The sequence below is a fragment of the Gopherus evgoodei genome, chromosome 11 (genome assembly GCF_007399415.2).
Source record: "Gopherus evgoodei ecotype Sinaloan lineage chromosome 11, rGopEvg1_v1.p, whole genome shotgun sequence".
NCBI lineage: Eukaryota > Metazoa > Chordata > Testudines > Testudinidae > Gopherus > Gopherus evgoodei.
Window position 1 is genome coordinate 37,671,781 of NC_044332.1, and position 18,590 is coordinate 37,690,370.

Below are 18,590 nucleotides of genomic sequence, written 5' to 3' on the forward strand. Positions count from 1 at the left end.
GGCAACAACTTTCCTACCACTACTCGATATTTCTCCCATTTAGAGAGACAAGGTGGGTGAAGTAATATATTTCATTGGACTAACTTCTATTGGTGAAAAAGACAAGCTTTCAAACTACACAGCTTTCAAGCTTCCTCAGGTCTGGGGACACAGACCCACCTTGTCTCTCTAATATCCTGGAACTGAAATGGCTACAATAGCACTGCATATAACATATTCCTGTTTACACATCTAAGGATCACATTTGTCCTTTTGGACAGAGCATCGCACTAGACACTCATGGATTGCTCATTATTCATCAGGACCCCCAAGATCTTTTTCAGGGTCACTGCTTCCCAGGATAGCGCCTCCATCCTGTAATTATGACCTACATTCTTTGTTCCTATGTGTATGGCTTTACATTTGGCCGTACTGAAATGCATAATGCTTGTTTGAACCCAGTTTACCAAACAATCCAGCTCTCTCTGCCTCAGCAACCTGTCACTATTCACTATTTATCACTCCCCTAATCAGTGTGTCATAGTGTAACTGTTAAAAAAAATATGGTTTTCTTCCAAGGCATTGATAATATAATAAGCAAAGGACCAAAAAGACCCCCTGCAGGACCCCACAAAAACACATCAGTTTAGTGACGATTCCTCATTTAGAATTAAAGTTGAGTCCCAGCAGCTAGCCAGTTTTTAATCCATTTAATGTATGCCATCTTGATTTTGTATTAAATCAAACTGTTGTGCTACACCAAATTAAATGCCTTACATCAACACTATTAAGCTTTACTGATAGCTTTTTTAATGAAATACAAATTTCGTTGATAACCTCATTAAAGAGTGACAAATCTGTTATATTAGTGAGCACACAGAATTTCAAAGGGTTAATGTAAAAAAAGACATTAAAATTTCAGTCATATTTTACATTGCAGTTTGGTTAAGTTTGATAATTGTAATATACCAACATAATGGATCCCAAAGCACTTAAAATACTTTAAATTATAGATATGTGCCATATAGTAATCACTCCATTTACCACTGAAATGCAGCTACCTCTGAGGTAAACACAGCAACTGTACCAGTGCTCAAGAACACCACACACCATTTAGGCTCGGAAGCAGAGAATACTCTTTTTCCCAATTGAAACTACACTGGGAATTTTGATAACTCAATTACTCAAATAATAGAAGGAGAGGGTGATTAAGGATACAGAAACTATTTAATTTAGTTGCAAAGTCTTATGGTCTTGCATCTCATCTTACTTTAATACTGAGTTTTCAATCTAATTCACTATTCTCTGCATCCTTAAGTGCAGTCTGAGTGGTTCAAATAGATTTACAAAGGCTTTATTTGTTTATAATAGATCTGTATCGTTTGCCAACCATTTTCATAGAGTTTGAATTTATATTCTGGAACAGACATTCAGAGAGAGTTAATGCATATGGCTATCTCAGACTTAAAGGGGGGAAAAAGGTTGATTTGACGTTACCGAACAAGATTTGCAGTCATTTCTGTTTCAAATTAGTAATGAGAGGATTGTACAAAAAGTACAAAACCAAGTTTGTATAGTAACCTTCATACAAAAGGTTGTCAGAGTGCTGTACAAATAAGACATTCAGGGCTGGCTGGCATCAGTCCAGAAAGAGCTATTCTAAAAAGCCATCCATTCACATATTAGAAAAGGCTAAATCACATTGCTAGGATTAATTCCCTTCAGTAGAAAGAGTTCCGCATCCAAAGTGCTGCATTACTAATGCTCTTCCTCTCTCCTGAAACCTGTTATTGCTAAGATATAAAAGGTTACTGAGCTCACCGCTGTGTTTTCAAAGCACTCTAAACTTTTGCTACAAATCTAGTATTACACTAGCAGCCACTGCAGAGTCTTAAGAATAAGTGGTCTACGTGCTCAGGTTTTTGTACCTGTGAGTATTCCTGCAGCTGGGTTCCATACAAGCTACTGTTCAGGCACAAAGGACACTTGAAATCCATTGAGTAAAATATACCTGTAGATAAGTCTAGTGGTAACAGAAGAATGGCCAAAATAACTTAAGATTGGTTACAATCTCTCCTTTCAAATGCTCATTTGTCTTCAACAGGTGGAAGAAGGCAGGTTGGACTCATGGACTTTAAAGCCAGAAGGGACCATCATGATCATCTAGTCCAACGGTTCTCAACCTTTCCAGGCTGTACCACTTTCAGGAGTCTGATTTGTCTTCCGCACCCCAAGTTTTACCTCACTTAAAAACTACTTACAAAATCAGACACAAAAATACAAAAACGTGTCCCAGTACACTATTACTGAAAAATGGCTTACTTTTGCATTTTTACTACGTAAATATAAAATAAATCGATTGGAGCCTGTTTTTCACTTGTTGAGCCTTGTCTGAAGCTGGACAGCAAGACTGGAGCCCCAGCCCTGCTCCCCAGGGCTGATGCATGTAACTTAGCTTTGCGGGGCCCCTGTGGCATGAGGCACCGAGCAACTGCCCTGCTTGCCATCCCTTAACACTAGCCCTGCACTTGCGACACCCTAAACCCATCCCACAACCCCTCTGGGAGTCGCAACCCGCAGGTTCAGAAACACTGATTTAGAGGAGTTGAGTACCCCTAGAAAACTTCTAGGAACCCCTAGGGATACAGGTACCTCTGGTTGAGAACCAATGATTAGTCTGACCTGCACATTGCAGACCACAGAACTCGCTCACCCAGTCCTGTAATAGACCCATAACCTCTGGCTGAGTTACTGGAGTCCTCAAATCATGATTTAAAGACTTCAAGTTACAGAGAATCCACCATTTACACTAGTTTCAAGCTGAAAGTGACCCGTGAACCATACTGCAGAGGAAGGCAAAAAAATCCCTGGGGTCTCTGCCAATCTGACCCAGGGAAAAATTCCTTCCTGACCCCAAATATGGTGATCACTGCTTGAATATGATACTCAAGATTTTACACAGGATCTAGTCAAATCTGAAATTTCTTCCATCAGAGACTGTTAGTTTTTATCTCAAGAAAAACGAAAAAAATGTTGCAGTTAGGTCTGGGCTAGGCAACCTATGGCATGGGTGCCGAAGGCGGCACACGAGCTGATTTTCAGTGGCACTCACACTGCTCGGGTCCTGGCCACCAGTCCAGGAGGCTCTGCATTTTAATTTAATTTTAAATGAAGCTTCTTAAACATTCTGAAACCTTATTTACTTTACATACAATCATAGTTTAGTTAGATATTATAGACTTAGAGAACTTCTAAAAAGGTTAAAATGTACTATTGGCACGCGAAACCTTAAATTAGAGTGAATAAATTAAGACTCAGCACATCACTTCTGAAAGGTTGCTGACCCCTGAGTTAGGTATTAATCAATACTTCATTCTCCTCTAACTTAAAAAAAAACCTCACATCCATGATTTTTGGTTTTTGCATTCATGTGACTTATGCAAAGCAGTTACTCAAAACGGATATCTGAATCTTCAGTGTAACAGTTTTAATTAATATTTTGATCATAGAACATCTCACCACATAGTACTTAAAAGGTTTTTTTTTTTTGGTTTTGTTTTTTTTAAATGGTACTGGACCAACATGCAGACTTGGGAAATTCCTCAAAGACCAAAAGCAGGAATGGAGCTACATCTTCCAGTTTTAATAAGCCTGAACTGCTAGGTTATAAACAAATGCTAGACCTGCATAACACTCATGTCAGTGTACTTCTCTGGAGGAAACCCGATGTTCCAGTATAGGACTGAAGAATTCAGTAACCACATTTCAACTGTGCAAGTAATAATGGCAACTTGTAACATTAATAATAGTAAGATCTCAGTTAATAATTAGGTTAATAGTTATCCTGCTGATGAAGCTGTGAAATGTGCCAGGCTTTCCAGCAACTGGTCTTTGCTAGCTTTATGAGACACAAGGGAACGTAAGTTAAAACCTCATGATTAATTTGTAAACAATCAAAACCATAATTATTTTGATATTGATGACGGCAAACCAATGTAGCCAGAGGAGTGTGGACCTCACACTCTACATCACTGAAACACAATAGTTCCAACAATCAGGCTCTTGAGCTAGTGCCTCACTGTGCCTCGGTTTATTGAACCTAGAGTTTTTTGGCAGAAAGTTGATGTTTCTTGTTTTTGGACAGTATTTCTGAGCAACATCTCAACTTAAGTTTTGGAAAAATATCATGCAAAATGTAATTTATAAAGTAGCACAGAATGCTGTTATTAAATGTGCCCAGAGATACTAAGCACTCGCAAGGCAAGCAGGAGCTCTAAATTGCATGCTAAGTAACCTAATAAGTAGCCTCACTGAAATTAACAGGACTACATGTGAAGTAAGATACTAGATGAAATAAGGGTGACAAAACCGGGGTTTATGCAAATAGTGTGGGAGAAAATTTGTCACCAGATTGCTTTCTGAGAATTTTTGAAGTCCAAAGAGTAACCTGCATTCTAATATATTTGCCACTAACAAACAAACAAAACTGATTTTTAAGTCTAGTTTGGTTTTGTATTAAAAACCAAAAAGAGCAAGACTTCTGGCATACCATAATGGGATATGTAACTTGAAGTACTTTACTATCATACTAATGCACCTAAACTTATCATAGGAGAGCATCAGAAAAACCTCAAGGAGCCGAGGGAGACCAACAGGAGTGGGGAGAAAGAAAAAATATGCCCAGAGAAGAGACAGCCAAGTCCTTCTACTTGAAAGAGGAAGAAGAAAAAAGCCCATACTGTGGGCTTCAGAGTTTGGGAGCAATACTGTCAGGCTGGAAGCAGAAACAGCTGGACACAGACATTTAAGTGGCAACAGCTAGCGTGCTGGAGGAGAAACAAGACAAGATGAAAAATAGGAAAGACTGAAGAAACATAAATATAAAAACATTCAGAAACGAAGGTGAAGAGATTAAGAAAAAGCAAAGCCAATAAGAAGTACCAAAAGACAAAAAATGAGAAGTGACAAAATTAAAGTTGATGCTGTAGAAATTACTGATGCCTGTAAAATCTGATTTGATGACTAGTTTTTAATCAGTTGCCAGAAAACTAGAAGAAGTTTGTTTTGCCACCTCATCCCAGATAGAGAAGCTTTTTTTGAGGTGAAATAATTAAGATACTGTAAATAGTCCTTTCACCTTTAGCTCAGTAATTCAAAACTAGAACAGATTGGAGTGAGACAGTCAACACCACAAAATGGCCTGTCAGGTTTCCTATCAAAAATGAGCTAAATAACCTCAATGCCGTTTCCATATCCACATCACAAAACATAAATTTCTGATACCTTTCTTAGCTATCTGAGTAGAGGTCAAGGTCTGATGTCCTTTCTTTCCTAGAAGTTGTCATTCTGAGACATCTTTTTGGGACAGCATGTGGAAACTTGCATGGCTCATGCACATGCTGTACCTGTTCTGTGCATTGATAGGAGGCCTCCACACTCCCAGGCTGTTCACTTTTCACAAGCATTATAGTCACCTCAAATTTTTTTTTTTTAATTTCTCAAGACAATACCAACAAATCTTAAAAGTTGCTTTAATTGTATTGCATTGTTACCATTTCATTTAAAGTTAGTGGTATCCTACATCTGATAAAGCTGTAGGCATATTCTTCATTTATCCATCTGGTTTTGAATGCCAATCTCTTAAAAGGACCTAATCACCTTGTAAACACACTGACTTTCAGAGTGCAAACTTGTTGAAGCCTGAATAGAGTAATTTTCATATTACTTGCTCTACCATATAGTCAACAGGTTAATCCTGCAGGATGTATTGCAAATTACTTTCCTTTTGTCCTTCTGCTAGGAAGATCTGAAAACAGTTTCTAACATATGAATAAAACTTATTAAAAGATTTTTGGAAAGATCGAAGAGACTTTTAAAAACAATAGTTTTTCATTTCTTTTTATTTTTAATACAGATACAATATTGTTCCAAGGTCACTTCAGTTTAATATTTAATAGCCTATATGGCATTTAATTGGCAATAGCTCAAAAATCATTTCATGTTAAATGTATACAGTGAATTCTATAACACACAAAATGCAGTTTGAACTTCCCTTGCTCCAGAATGTTTTAAACCCTCTTTTGGAAGCTGCTATTACACACTTTTTCATTTCCAAAGCTGCCATCATCATCATCATCATCATCTGTTAAACAATGAAATCAAAATTGGTTTCAGAAACTGGGCCTCCTCACCACAAAATGAAGCATTTAACTTGGTAGATAACTCTTTGAGGATCTGGATGCAGCACTTGCAGAGCTGTCTTTATCATGATCCTCAAAATAGTGTTGCTCTATTCTCCTGCAAAAGGCCACGAGGTTGCTGTAGTTTTTCACTTTTTCGGAGAGTTCATCACTCGTCAGCTGAGTAGTAAGAATTGTGAACAGATGTCCAAATACCAAAGCATCTAACTCAGTTGGCCTATAAAAGAGACAGGGAAAAATGTGGGCCCCTGGGAGTCAGGAATCACTGAAAACCTTATAAAGAAAATCCTACTGTACTCTGATTTTTTTAAATATTAACTCAAAAAACTCCAAGTATTTTCACAAAGTAATCAAACGGGTCATATTTAACCAAATAAAGCTTGAGATTTAACAAATGCATGAAACCTTAAATACAGTAGAACCTCAGAGTTATGAACACCAGGGTTACAAACTGACCAGTCAGCCATACACCTTGTTTGGAACTAGATGTAAGCCATCAGGCAGCAGCAGATACTACAAACAAACAAACATACACAGTACAGAACACACTGTGTTAATTGTAAACTACTAAAAAAATAAAGGGAAAGTTTAAAAAAAGATTTGACGAGGTAAGGAAACTATTTCTGTGCTTGTTTCATTAAATTAAGATGGTTAAAAAGCAGAATTTTTCTTCTGCATAGTAAAGTTTCAAAGCTGTATTAAGTCAATGTTCAGTTGTAAACTTTTGAAAGAACCACCAATATGTTTTGTTCAGAATTATGAACAACCTCCATTCCTGAAGTGTTTGTAACTGTGAGGTTCTACTGTATTTTACATGTACACTAACAAATTTTGGCCTGAATTCTCAATGTGCTGCTCAGTGCTCCCATTAACAAATTAGGGATTTTTGGGTTGTTGTTTTTTTCCCCCAAACAGTAAAGAAGTTACAAAATACCTTTTCATAAAATGTATGCGGAGCCTAGCCACTGACTCATCTGTCCGGCACCAACTGTTCCTCACTTTTTGATCTTGTGGGAAGGGAATCTATATTTCCAGTCTCCTCTGCAGATACTGTGCATAACAAAACTACCCCTTCAAGCAGAATGGTGCTCTTCAAAACCGCAAAAAAACCACACCTCTCCTGGGCTTTTCAGCCACCAAAAATTCCTTGACTAGTGAGAAAAAGTTACTACATGTTGGTAACATTTAGAGCCATCTCTTTTGTGTTAAAGAGACTAAACAAATGGAAATAACACTGCAACTAAAGCCACTACAACCCAAAGGAGAACAGTGATTTCTTGAATACGTCTGCAGTCATACTCATGGCTATGTGTACAAGCCTTCCAGAGCTTGACCTTAGTGAACTTTTTGCAGCACTGGTCTATATGCAAACAAAACAAAAAAACCCAAACAAAACATTTTCCTTAAGTATATTTAACAATTTAGAGCTTTTATTCACTAATGTCCAAGAACTACATACTAATATTAATAAGCTAGAAGAATATTTTATTAGATTAATTATAGAGAAACTCTATGACTATTTACAGACAACAAACATTTTAAAAATGTAAAGGTTGAAAGCGTGTGTTATGGAGTCCAGCTAACACTCCCAAATAATAGCACTTCCTTTACAAAAATCACCTTTATAAAAGACAGTTCAGAATGCCTCAAAATGAATAGTTGCAATACAGCTTCAATTTGTTCTCTACTGCTACGTAATCCTACAGCACTCACTCTCATCCAATTACATTGCTCACCTAACCTTAACTTTGCAAAATCTTTGGGGGCAAAGAGGCGAGAAACAAAATATTACAGCCTGCTAATTGAGACATTTCTCCATCCCCATCTAATGTACTGGGGATCAGAAACTGGGCTTTCTTTGGCCTGTTCCAAACTAACAAGTAACAGCCCAGTTGAAGTAAGCTTAACCTATGGAAAAAAAAACAACAATACAATTTACAGTTACTCAGCTTCCCAATTCCTCCTTGCTTTCTGATTCTGTGGCATAGCTGGACAAGACAATTGCTTCCTCCTACCACCCCACCCCCAGATGCCTCCTCTCTGAATCTCACTGGCTCCTTCATATATCCTTGCTTTAATAAGCCTTTAGTTTCCTTCCCCATCTCTATTAGTGTGTAATGTCACAAGCTGATTTTATGTAAGTGTCTTTGTAATTTCCCCATTGTTACCCCACCAAAAATATCTAAAACTGGCCCCCAGATACTGCCATGATCAGGGGAACGTGAAGGCAGCTTTTTTTTTGTTAAAAATCACATACATTCCAAGAGTAATGTACATTCTTTATGTAACTTCATGGTTCATATGCCATGGTGATGGGTGCAGTACATGAATATATTCAACATTAATTACAGGAATATTTTTGGGAAAGTATACATTTGCAACTGGATGTGACTGACAATAGCAAAGGACATCTGCTGTATGTCAGATTTGGGTCCACGGTGGCTTTTCTGCAAAAGCCCTGAACCGTATTCTCTTACACAAATTATAGCTGCTACTTTGTAATAAATCCTTTGTGGGGAGAAGACCAGCATTTCCCCACAGTTATATGACTTCACAGGCATCTTCAGGCTAACCCAACTCTGTAAAGTATGTCTACGCTGCAATCCAAGGTATGAACGAAGCACAGGTAGACTTAGCGTTGATATGGAGGCACAGGCTTCCAACATGAGTATTTACGCAGGGTCCCCAGTGTGCTTGTGCAGACTGTGCTGCTATTTTTAGCTATGCTAGCGCCCTTAAAGCTAGTGTGGTATGTCTATCTGGGCTGCAATCACACCTTGGGCTGCAGTGTAGACAAAGCCTTCCCCACCACTGTGTCACTTGAATTAACATGTGCAGGAAGCACGTTTTGATCAAAATACATCACATTCGTTCTGCTTATGGATGTATTGGCGCACTTACACTGATAGGTATCATCTACGAAATGGCAACTTATGCTCATGTAATTAAGTGGATTATTACTTAGTTACCTATTAAAACTACAGGTTTTTGTTTTTACATTATATGTTTTTAACTGACAAATTATTGTGTATTCCAGGTGTAGGAAACCTTGGCACGCGTGCCGAAGGCGGCACGTGAGCTGATTTTCAGTGGCACTCATGCTGCCCAGGTCTTGGCCACCAAGCTGGGGGGCTCTGCATTTTAATTTATGTTTAAGAAGGTTCATTTAAAATTTTTTAAAACCTTATTTACTTTACATACAACAATAGTTTAGTTATATATTATAGACTTATAGAAAGAGACCTTCTAAAAACGTTAAAATGTATTACTGGCACATGAAACCTTAAATTAGAGTGAATAAATGAAGACTCGGCACACCGCTTCTGAAAGGTTGCTGACCCCTGGTGTATTCTGTGTCAAGTCAGTGGAAAACAGGATTAAGTCTATAAACACTAGAGAAAATATATGAAATATTTTATGGAAACTTAGTATCTTTTGTAATATTTACAATTACTTAGTAATTTCAGAAATTCTTATATATGCAATTTACGGATTCATTCCTACATGTTCCTTAACTACTGATAAGGTATTAAAATAAGGCAAAAATAGTCCCCATTCAGCTCTGTTCTGGAGAGTAATATACCTACAGTACATTACATTTCCATATAAAGTAACTTACTGCTTATTGAAGAAATATGGTTGTGTTCCCAGCCTTTGAGAGAGAGCTTGACAACACTGATCTACATCTTCCAACACCTAACCAAACAAAAGATTAGTACAGTACCTAAATAGTCAGATGAGAACACAATTATCTACAAAATAGCTCCCTTATTGCATACATAACACCAGTAGGCATTTGTAATAATTTACTAAATTAACTATGTAGACCATAGATATTACACAGATCCAGATTACAAATCTTATTTCCAGACCTTAAATGACAAGTATATTGTTGACATAAGGAAAGTTGTTAATTTCCCTATTGTCAATAATTGGGTTAAAATTAATACATTAAATTTTTACCTATAAACGTCTTTGTATTTTTCTTGGTGCTCCAAGAACAAATTGCCACAATCCTGCAAAGGGACCCCATTATCTTCACATGGAAATCAAAGTCCTTGGCTGCTAATCCCTTTCCAGGATCATGGTCTAAACTCACATAAAGAGATACTCAGCCCAGAGATAGATATTCATGAGAAAACATCTTTCATTTTTCTCAGATTGTGTGTGTGATTTAAAAGTTTATTGCTGTCGAAGCCAGCAACATGGATTCCACAGACAATTGTTTTAAATGTACGGAGTTGCACAATACATATATTTTATGAAACACAGGAAATAAAATACTGTTTTTCTGGAATTTTGACACTTTTGATATTTTATTTATATGTATTTCATTGCTGAGAGATTATTAAAAAAAAAAAATAAATGAAGAAGTCAACTCTGGCTATTATCTGACAGACCTGTTCAAGTGACTTGCCAGCCCATCCAATAGCTTTCATCTTACGTCTGACCTCCCATTGTTTCTGATAAGCCAAAATGCGATTGAGAGGCCAAGGATAAGGGGATCCATACCTTGGATGAGTAATCTTTGTTTAAAAAGACAAACAAACAAAAAGACCACAAAAACAAAATCACTTTTTTTAAAAAAAAAGGCAAGTAAGACTGTATACGGTTATTTACAAAATAGCTATGGTTTTCATGGATCAGAAAGCATTTACAATGGCTTTTATAAAATATTAAGAAGTTATTCTGCACAGAAATTCATAGTTTGCAGCCTAAAGAAAAAGAAACCATTTACTCTATTACCTTAAAAATATATAAAAACATATCTACTTTGCAGCCAGGTACCTTAAGTAATGATACATAGATTCCCTAAAACGTATATGCAAGCAAAATTAAAGTGAAAAACTATATCATTAATGGTATAAACTTCTATGTTTCATTTATGAGTAGGGACTTGCATTTGTGAGCAAAAGTGTTTTCTCATTAAATTTTAATTAAGATAAATGCTGCAGAACCACTCACCTCCTCTACTGTTGTATCATCACACCACTGAAGATACAACTAGGAAAAAAAAAACCACCTTTTATTCTGAAATTTCAGTTAGACTGCACAGAGAGTTATTTCTAACTATTGATGTTTTCTTTTAAGTTAAATTAATAGCATATCCCAAAAATATTTTAAGTCTAACAGTGCCTTCCATGAACACAAAAGAGAAGTTAATGGTGATGCTTGCAAGACAAAAGCCGGTTGCTAGTTCTCTTTCAGAACAGCCACCGGAACAGATTTGAAATTAAGATGGAGTTCAGAACATGCTATATACATTATGAGTCAACTCTCTTTACATCTACATGTTAGTCTTTATAAACTCATCATTGTTTTGTACAACAAAAAATCAACCACATTTCATGAATTTTTCATATGACTATGTAAAGAGACCACAGAGAATGTGGAGTTCTGTTCTTGTAAGGACACTAGCCTAGGAGTTGATGAACTATTTCCCAATCTAAGAATTTGAAAATAAAATACATTTTCCACATGGAAAAAAATGCTACATTTTTGCCCACTTATCACCTACTCAGAAAATCAACAAATTATTATGGTTTGCTGTACCTCTGCTGTCAATAACATATTATTGACTAATTCCATGTAGGCTTTCATCTCAGCTTTTTGGACTTCATCCAACCCATCACTGAGTGAATGGCCCTAAGGGGGTAAAAGAATATACAACCCTGTAAGAAAGGATATTACAATATTCAGCTAGGGCTTGAGCCAAAGCCAACAGAAGTCAATGTGCTTTAGATTAGGTCTTAATCTCTCTATATAGGTCTCTAAATCATAAAATAGATGGGTAAATATTAGGAAGTACCTTCCATACTAAAATTACCTTCAATATTAAACAGAAAATGTTACACTCCAATACAATCAAACACACATGACAAATGTAGATTTATTTTCAGCTACAGAACTACTGTGCATTTCTTTTTTAGCTGTAAACTTGATTTCATGGCTTCACTATTACTATGATTTCTTCTGTGCGAAGAAGTAGGTTGATGATATAAACAGTTTATCAAAATAAACTGCTTAATAAGCAGACATTGCTTTACAAGGACAGAATAGAGTAAAAGCAAATATGAACATATATTAGCTGAAACTTCAAGACTTAAGCAAACACTATGTCTTTTCTAAGAATACTATACTTGGGAGCCAAAAAAGGAGTGCTGTTGTAAGGTCTAGGTTATTTTCCAGCCCCTTGCTAACATGATGAAATCCTGTACTTACAGCTGATTTCTATCATTTGAATAAATGCCAGAGGAAAATATCCCCATCATACCATCACAGACCTCCATTACACCATATTTTCCTTAAGCAAAAGGTTACTCCCTGCATTGGGTTAAAATAGTTGCCATATTGTAAAAATGCAGATACCTTTACATTCATATGAGGTTTTTCTACTTTACTCTCTTAAAAACTAATTATGTCACATTTCTTAAGAGTAAGCTAAATGAGTGCAAATGCTAAAAAGGGTGACTACCGTATTTATCAGTTACTGAGCAAGTATACTTAATATCCTTACCTTGGCTTTTACAAACTGGACTATGGGGCCAAGTTCAGATACTACTTGATTTCCTACACGAATAAAGGGTACTTTACCTGCAGTGAGATACGGTAAATTTTTAGTAAATTAAAGCTTTCTAAACATACAGAAAATTATTTTTGAAATTATGGCTTTGAAGTGTTTCAGCACAAAGTCTATCAGATTGTACATGACAGTTAATATGCAAAGTTTCATTTGAGAGACGCTCACAAATAGAGCCTCCCCATGCCTATCTCTTTAATTCACTTTTATGCTATGGCTTGCCCTACTGATTGGCTTTCACGCGAACGCAGTGGTCCCCAACCTTTTCACCATTGTGGTTCCCTTACCCCGTTCCCCTCCCACCCACCCAGCCCCAGGAGCTAGGCCAGGAGTGGGGACATGGCTCGGGAATAGAGCGGTGGACAGGAGTAAGGGAGCCAGGGCCAGGGGTGGAGGTTGGAACTGGGAGCCTAGCTGCAGCCATGGGGTGGAAGCCCGAGGTGGGGCTAAGGCTGGGTGCGGAGTCAGGGTGGAGGCCGGGTAGACAGGGCTGAGGCTGGGTGCAGAGCTGTGGCCAGGCCATAGGCGGCGGGTTGGGGGCAGAAGCAGGGGCTGTGGCTGGAGGCAGTGCTGGAGCAGAGCTGGAATGGAGCAGGGCTGCATGGTGCTCCTTCCCTGCCCTCTGCTGGGGCTGGCCTGGGCCGCACCATGCCCCCCGAAGTTTCCTCCACACACCTCTAGGTGGACATGCCCCACAGTTTGGGTACCACTGCTCTAACGAATATTTGCAAGTTATTGTATAAACTGATAGGTCTCAATCCATTAATTAAATCGTGCTTTGCTGGGAAGATTGGTTGTTCAATGTTTCCACAAAGCACAACTGTGGAAATCCCAGGGAAGCAGATAGAGCACTTGGCTGCCTTTATGAAACACCTATTTGACAGACACCATCTTTAAACACCTTTACATACACAGTGCTATGTAAATTTAAGAAAATTTAGATTATATATAATATGTATTTTACATATTGTTATTTAATCACCTCAGCATGGAGGAAAAGACATTGGACATTTTTTATTTTACATTAGTAAACATAGTTTACTGAATATGATGAGAGACAATAATGGACTTTGCCCATAAATGAAACAAGTCACAGTACACAATAGGCTCACAATGAGAGACAAGGAAAATGAGGATAGCCAAGTGTGTCTTCATAGAATATTTTAAAAGAATAAACCAAAGTCAAATATTATGTACAGGGTTTTTAAAAGTAATATAATTTGAAAGATATTCATGAAAAATTAAGAAGTCCAAACAGATCCCAAATGCACAGAATCTACTGCTAGACCTAGTTCAAATAGAATTCATAACAACAGCAGGTTCAGTCATGGTCTCTATCATGAGATTCATTCCTCTCTGATTCACAGTCAGCCTAAGGGGAACAGATGAGGTACACTGTATCAACAAAAACCTCATCTGCATCTGTATGATGAAATATTACAATAGAAATGCAAGGTTTTCTGAATTGCAAAAACTCTGTGGTTTACATTGCTGGCATATAAAGATGATCTTTCGGTATTCCTATATCCACAGTCAGCATTTGACTCCTACAAAAGGATTTTCTAGTTGTGGAAAGTATCATTACAAAGAGTCCTACACAAATGTGGAGATGCCCGTCTGAGAACCACTACAATCAGTTTGAGATTTTTTACAGGAATGAAACCTTTTGCGAATAGCCTGATTTGGTTGGAATTAATTTTCATGTTATTAAAATGATACTGAAGTAAACAGAAAAACAAACAGAAAACTGCAAACAAATTGTAGAGGCTCTTAGGACAATAAATCACCACGTTTATACTCCTAGCTGTATTTAAAATGGAACCAGCATGACAAATAGAATATGCAAGATGTGATCAGTGCAGCACAACTCTCATCAGCCCATGTCAGTCATACTCCTTTCTGCATTATTTAGACAGTGGTATAGAAAAAAAAAGGCTTCAGACACAAATTATGGTGTATTAGATAATAGCCAATGTGACTGGGAGAAAGGGAGTGCAGGAGATGGAAAATACAAGTATCACCAGTCTTAGGGCTTGGCTACACTTGCAGTTGTGCAGCGCTGGGAGTTACAGCTGTCTTCAGATAGCTGTGTAGGGAAAGCGCTGAAGTGTGGCCACACTGACAGCTACCAGCGCTGAAGTGTGGCCACATTCGCAGCATTTGCAGCGCTGTTGGGAGTGGTGCATTGTGGGCAGCTATCCCACAGAGCCCCTCGTCCCATTTTGGCACTGTGGGTTGTGGGAAGGGGACGGAAGGGTGCGGGTCATTCCACTTCCTGTCCCAGCGCCCCGTGGTGCATTGCTTCACATCCCAGCAGTCACTGTTTTTCCGTCCACGTTTGGTGCCATTGTGAGTCTCCCAACGGTTTCTGTGCAGCGCGATTTCTGTGGAAGATGGAGCCCGAGCTGCTGAGGACTTTGCTGATGAGTGTCGCCAGCACATCACAGTTGGCAGTTGAGCTATTCCTTCAGCTCCAAAGTGACAGTGAGGAGGCCAACGATGATATCGATTCGCCTGACGCGTATGACACTAAATTGCTTTTGGCATTAACGGAAATGCTCAGCACCGTGGAACGCTGCTTTTGGGCTCGGGAAACAAGCACTGAGTGGTGGGATCACATCGTCATGGAAGTCTGGGATGATGAGCAGTGGCTGCAGAACTTTCGGATGAGAAAAGCCACTTTCATGGGACTGTGTGTTGAGCTCGCCCCCATCCTGCGGCGCAAGGACACAAGATTGAGAGCTGCCCTGTCAGTGGAGAAGCAGGTGGCTATTGCAATCTGGAAGCTGGTAACTCCAGACAGCTACCGATCGGTCACGAACCAGTTTGGAGTGGGAAGGTCGACCATTGAATCGTGTTGATGCAAGTTTGCAGGGCCATTAATTGCATCCTGCTAAGAAGAACCGTGACTCTGGGGAACGTGCAGGACATTCTGGATGGCTTTGCACAAATGGGTTTCCCTAATTGTGGAGGCGCGATAGATGGGACGCATATTCCTATTCTGGCACCACCCCACCTAGCATCCGAGTACATTAATCGGAAGGGTTATTTCTCTATGGTTCTCCAGGTGCTTGTGGATCACTGTGGGCATTTCATTGACATTTACACAGGCTGGCCTGGAAAGGTGCATGATGCACGCATCTTTCGGAACAGTGGCCTGTTCAGGAAGCTGCAGGCCAGGACTTTTTTCCCAGACCAGAAGATCACAGTAGGGGACGTCGAAATGCCCATTGTGATCCTTGGAGACCCCGCTTACCCGTTAATGCCTTGGCTCATGAAACCGTATACAGGGAAGCTTGACAGGAGCAAGGACCAGTTCCGCTACAGGCTGGCCAGTGCAGAATGACTGGAGTGTGCTTTTGGCCATTTAAAAGGGCGCTGGCGCTCTCTTTATGGGAAGCTAGACTTAGGGGAAAGCAGCATCCCTGCGGTTATATCCGCGTGCCGTACCCTCCATAATATTTGTGAAGGGAAGGGTCAAACATTCAGTCAAGAATGGACGTCAGAGGTTCAAAGCCTGGAGGCTGAATTTGCACAGCCAGAGAGTAGGGCTACTAGAGAGGCCCAGCACAGGGCTACAAGGATTAGGGATGTCTTGAGGGGGGAATTTGAGGCTGAAAGCCAACAGTAATGTTTGGTGCCTTGCATGGGAGCGAAGTGCAGTGGTTACAATGATTTGCAGTGTCTTTTTTTTTTTTCCCCCTGGGCTACGGTATCTTACACTTTCTGCAATAAAGAAAACTGTTTTGAAAGCCACAAATTCATTTATTGAAAAGAAAATAACTGAAAGGGCAGAGGGGTGGGGTGGTGAACTGTACAGTCAGAGGTTTGAATATGTCCTGTCTGGAGTGCTGTGCAATGACTGCTGCACTTCAGGATGAAAATGCTGCATGGTGACAGGGGTTGAGTGCAGAGGGTAAGGGTCGTAGTTCTCAGGGCTGGTAGGTGAACGTACAGGTGTTGGGGGCAGCTGCTGGTGGTAATAACCTGGATGCTGGAGAAGGGGCTTTTGAGCTGACATTGGGGCACAAGGGAAAGAGCTTTGGGACTGGGAGGGGGCCGCATGGTAGTGCTCTGCCTGCATGGCTATGAGTGACTGGACACAGTCCGTTAGGTGTGCCAGGATGCTTATCAGCTGCTTCGTGCTTTTCTTCTTAGCTACTGCCTTTCTCCTGCTTTCTCTTTCCCTCTAGTACTGCATTTTTTCCCTCCAGTCCGGGAGTTTTTTACTCTCTCTGGCAGACTGATTCATAACTGCTTTCACCATATCTTCTTTGCTTTTTCGTGACTTCTTTCTCAGGTTTTGTAGCCTTTCAGCAGTCTCTGATCCAGCCAGTGGGGTATTCAAGGACACTGTTATTAGAAAGACAAAAATTGAAACATTTAACAGAGAGGCAGCATTGTGTATAATCACAGTGAAGGAGTTTACAGACTCACTTTAGCATACTTTCCACATACCAATCAGAGCACAGAGAACACACAGCAGCGAAGACATGGTGAGTAACGGGGAATGAGTGCAGGAGTTAATTAATCCTGGATGATATCTCACTGCTGCGGGTCACCTGGGAAGGGGGACTGATTGGGTCAGGGCTGTACTGGGGTTTCATTGCGTTGGGGAAAACAAACTGCTGCAGGGGGACCTACACTGAACACTATCCCAACATTTTCCACAGGAGTTAATCCTGGAAGATATCTCGCTGCTGTGGGTCACCTGGGAAGAGCGGGAGGGTCTTCTACAGCTATGCGGATTCCGCCCTGGCCCCTATGCAGTTTGCCTGTGTGCAGCAATGATCTCCCCACCCCTCGCAGCACAGTGGCGCGGACACGTTAGCCTGACTGGGAGAAGGACCACAGTGGCTCTCCCTATAAACTTGCGCAAGTGCATTGCCCACGCTCTGGCAGAAACTTTTGAAGAGATTACCAAGGCCGATTACCGCGACGTGATAGACCACATCAATGGGCTATTCCACATCTAGGCATGCATGCATGCAGCAATTACCCCCACTCCTCTCCCGAAACATTTCCATCCTGAAAATAAAAGCTGCTTACCGGGAACCCGCTCCTCTGCTTCTCCTTCACCAAGTTCCAGCTGCTGCGACTGGCTACCTTCCTCCTGGCTTGAGAAGAGCTCCTGGCTGCATGCCTCTTGGGACTATAGGGTGTCTCCCCCCACCCCAGTACCCTCACTCTCGGTTTCCTCCCCACGCTCCATCTCCCCCTCCGCTCCCCACTCTGAACTGTCCATCGTGGTCATCGGATTGGCAGTGGGGTCACTCCCAAGTATCGCGTCCAGCTCCTTGTAAAAATGGGGGCAGCACCTGAGCGGCGGTTTCCCTCGCGGGCTTTGCAGTAGGCACTCCACAGCTCCTTTACTTTAACCCTCACTGCAGCGTGTCCCAGTCATGGCCCCTTTCCAGCATGGCCCTTGAGATCTGCCCATAGGTATCGTAATTCCTACGGCTGGAGCGCAGCTGTGACTGCACAGCTTCCTCACCACAAACACTGATGAGGTCCAGCAACTCACCATTGCTCCATGCTGGAGCAATGGTCACCTGGAAAGGCATGGTCACCTGGAAAGATTAACTGATTGCACACCACACCTGGCTGAGCAAACAGGAAGGGAATTTTTAAAATTCCTGGGGCATTTAAAGGGCGGGTCACCTGACGCCAGCGCAGTAAAGTGCGAACTGATGAGCAGAGTGGCTGAACAGGCATTCTGGGATACCTCCGAATACCCCGGAGGCCAATTACAGCGCTTTTGGTGGCCACACTTAAGGAGCAGCGCTACATCACCAGTGCTGCAATCCTTATACCCGAGGCAGAGCAGGAGT

At 40.3% G+C, this 18,590-nt stretch overlaps 1 protein-coding gene across 2 annotated transcripts in view; it reads right to left on the reverse strand.

Annotated features, from left to right (window-relative positions):
- Positions 1-5,861: 5,861 nt before the first annotated feature.
- The window catches only part of MTX2 (metaxin 2), a 60,155-nt gene continuing 47,426 nt past the window's right edge, over positions 5,862-18,590 (reverse strand). For both annotated transcript variants that reach the window (XM_030580461.1, XM_030580460.1), the window contains 6 exons: positions 12,697-12,773; positions 11,733-11,825; positions 11,145-11,183; positions 10,580-10,705; positions 9,799-9,875; positions 5,862-6,396 (listed from right to left, as the gene is read on the reverse strand). In XM_030580461.1, the coding sequence (XP_030436321.1) occupies positions 6,186-6,396; positions 9,799-9,875; positions 10,580-10,705; positions 11,145-11,183; positions 11,733-11,825; positions 12,697-12,773 (623 nt within the window). In that variant the 3' untranslated portion in view covers positions 5,862-6,185. The remainder of the gene's footprint in view (positions 6,397-9,798; positions 9,876-10,579; positions 10,706-11,144; positions 11,184-11,732; positions 11,826-12,696; positions 12,774-18,590) is intronic.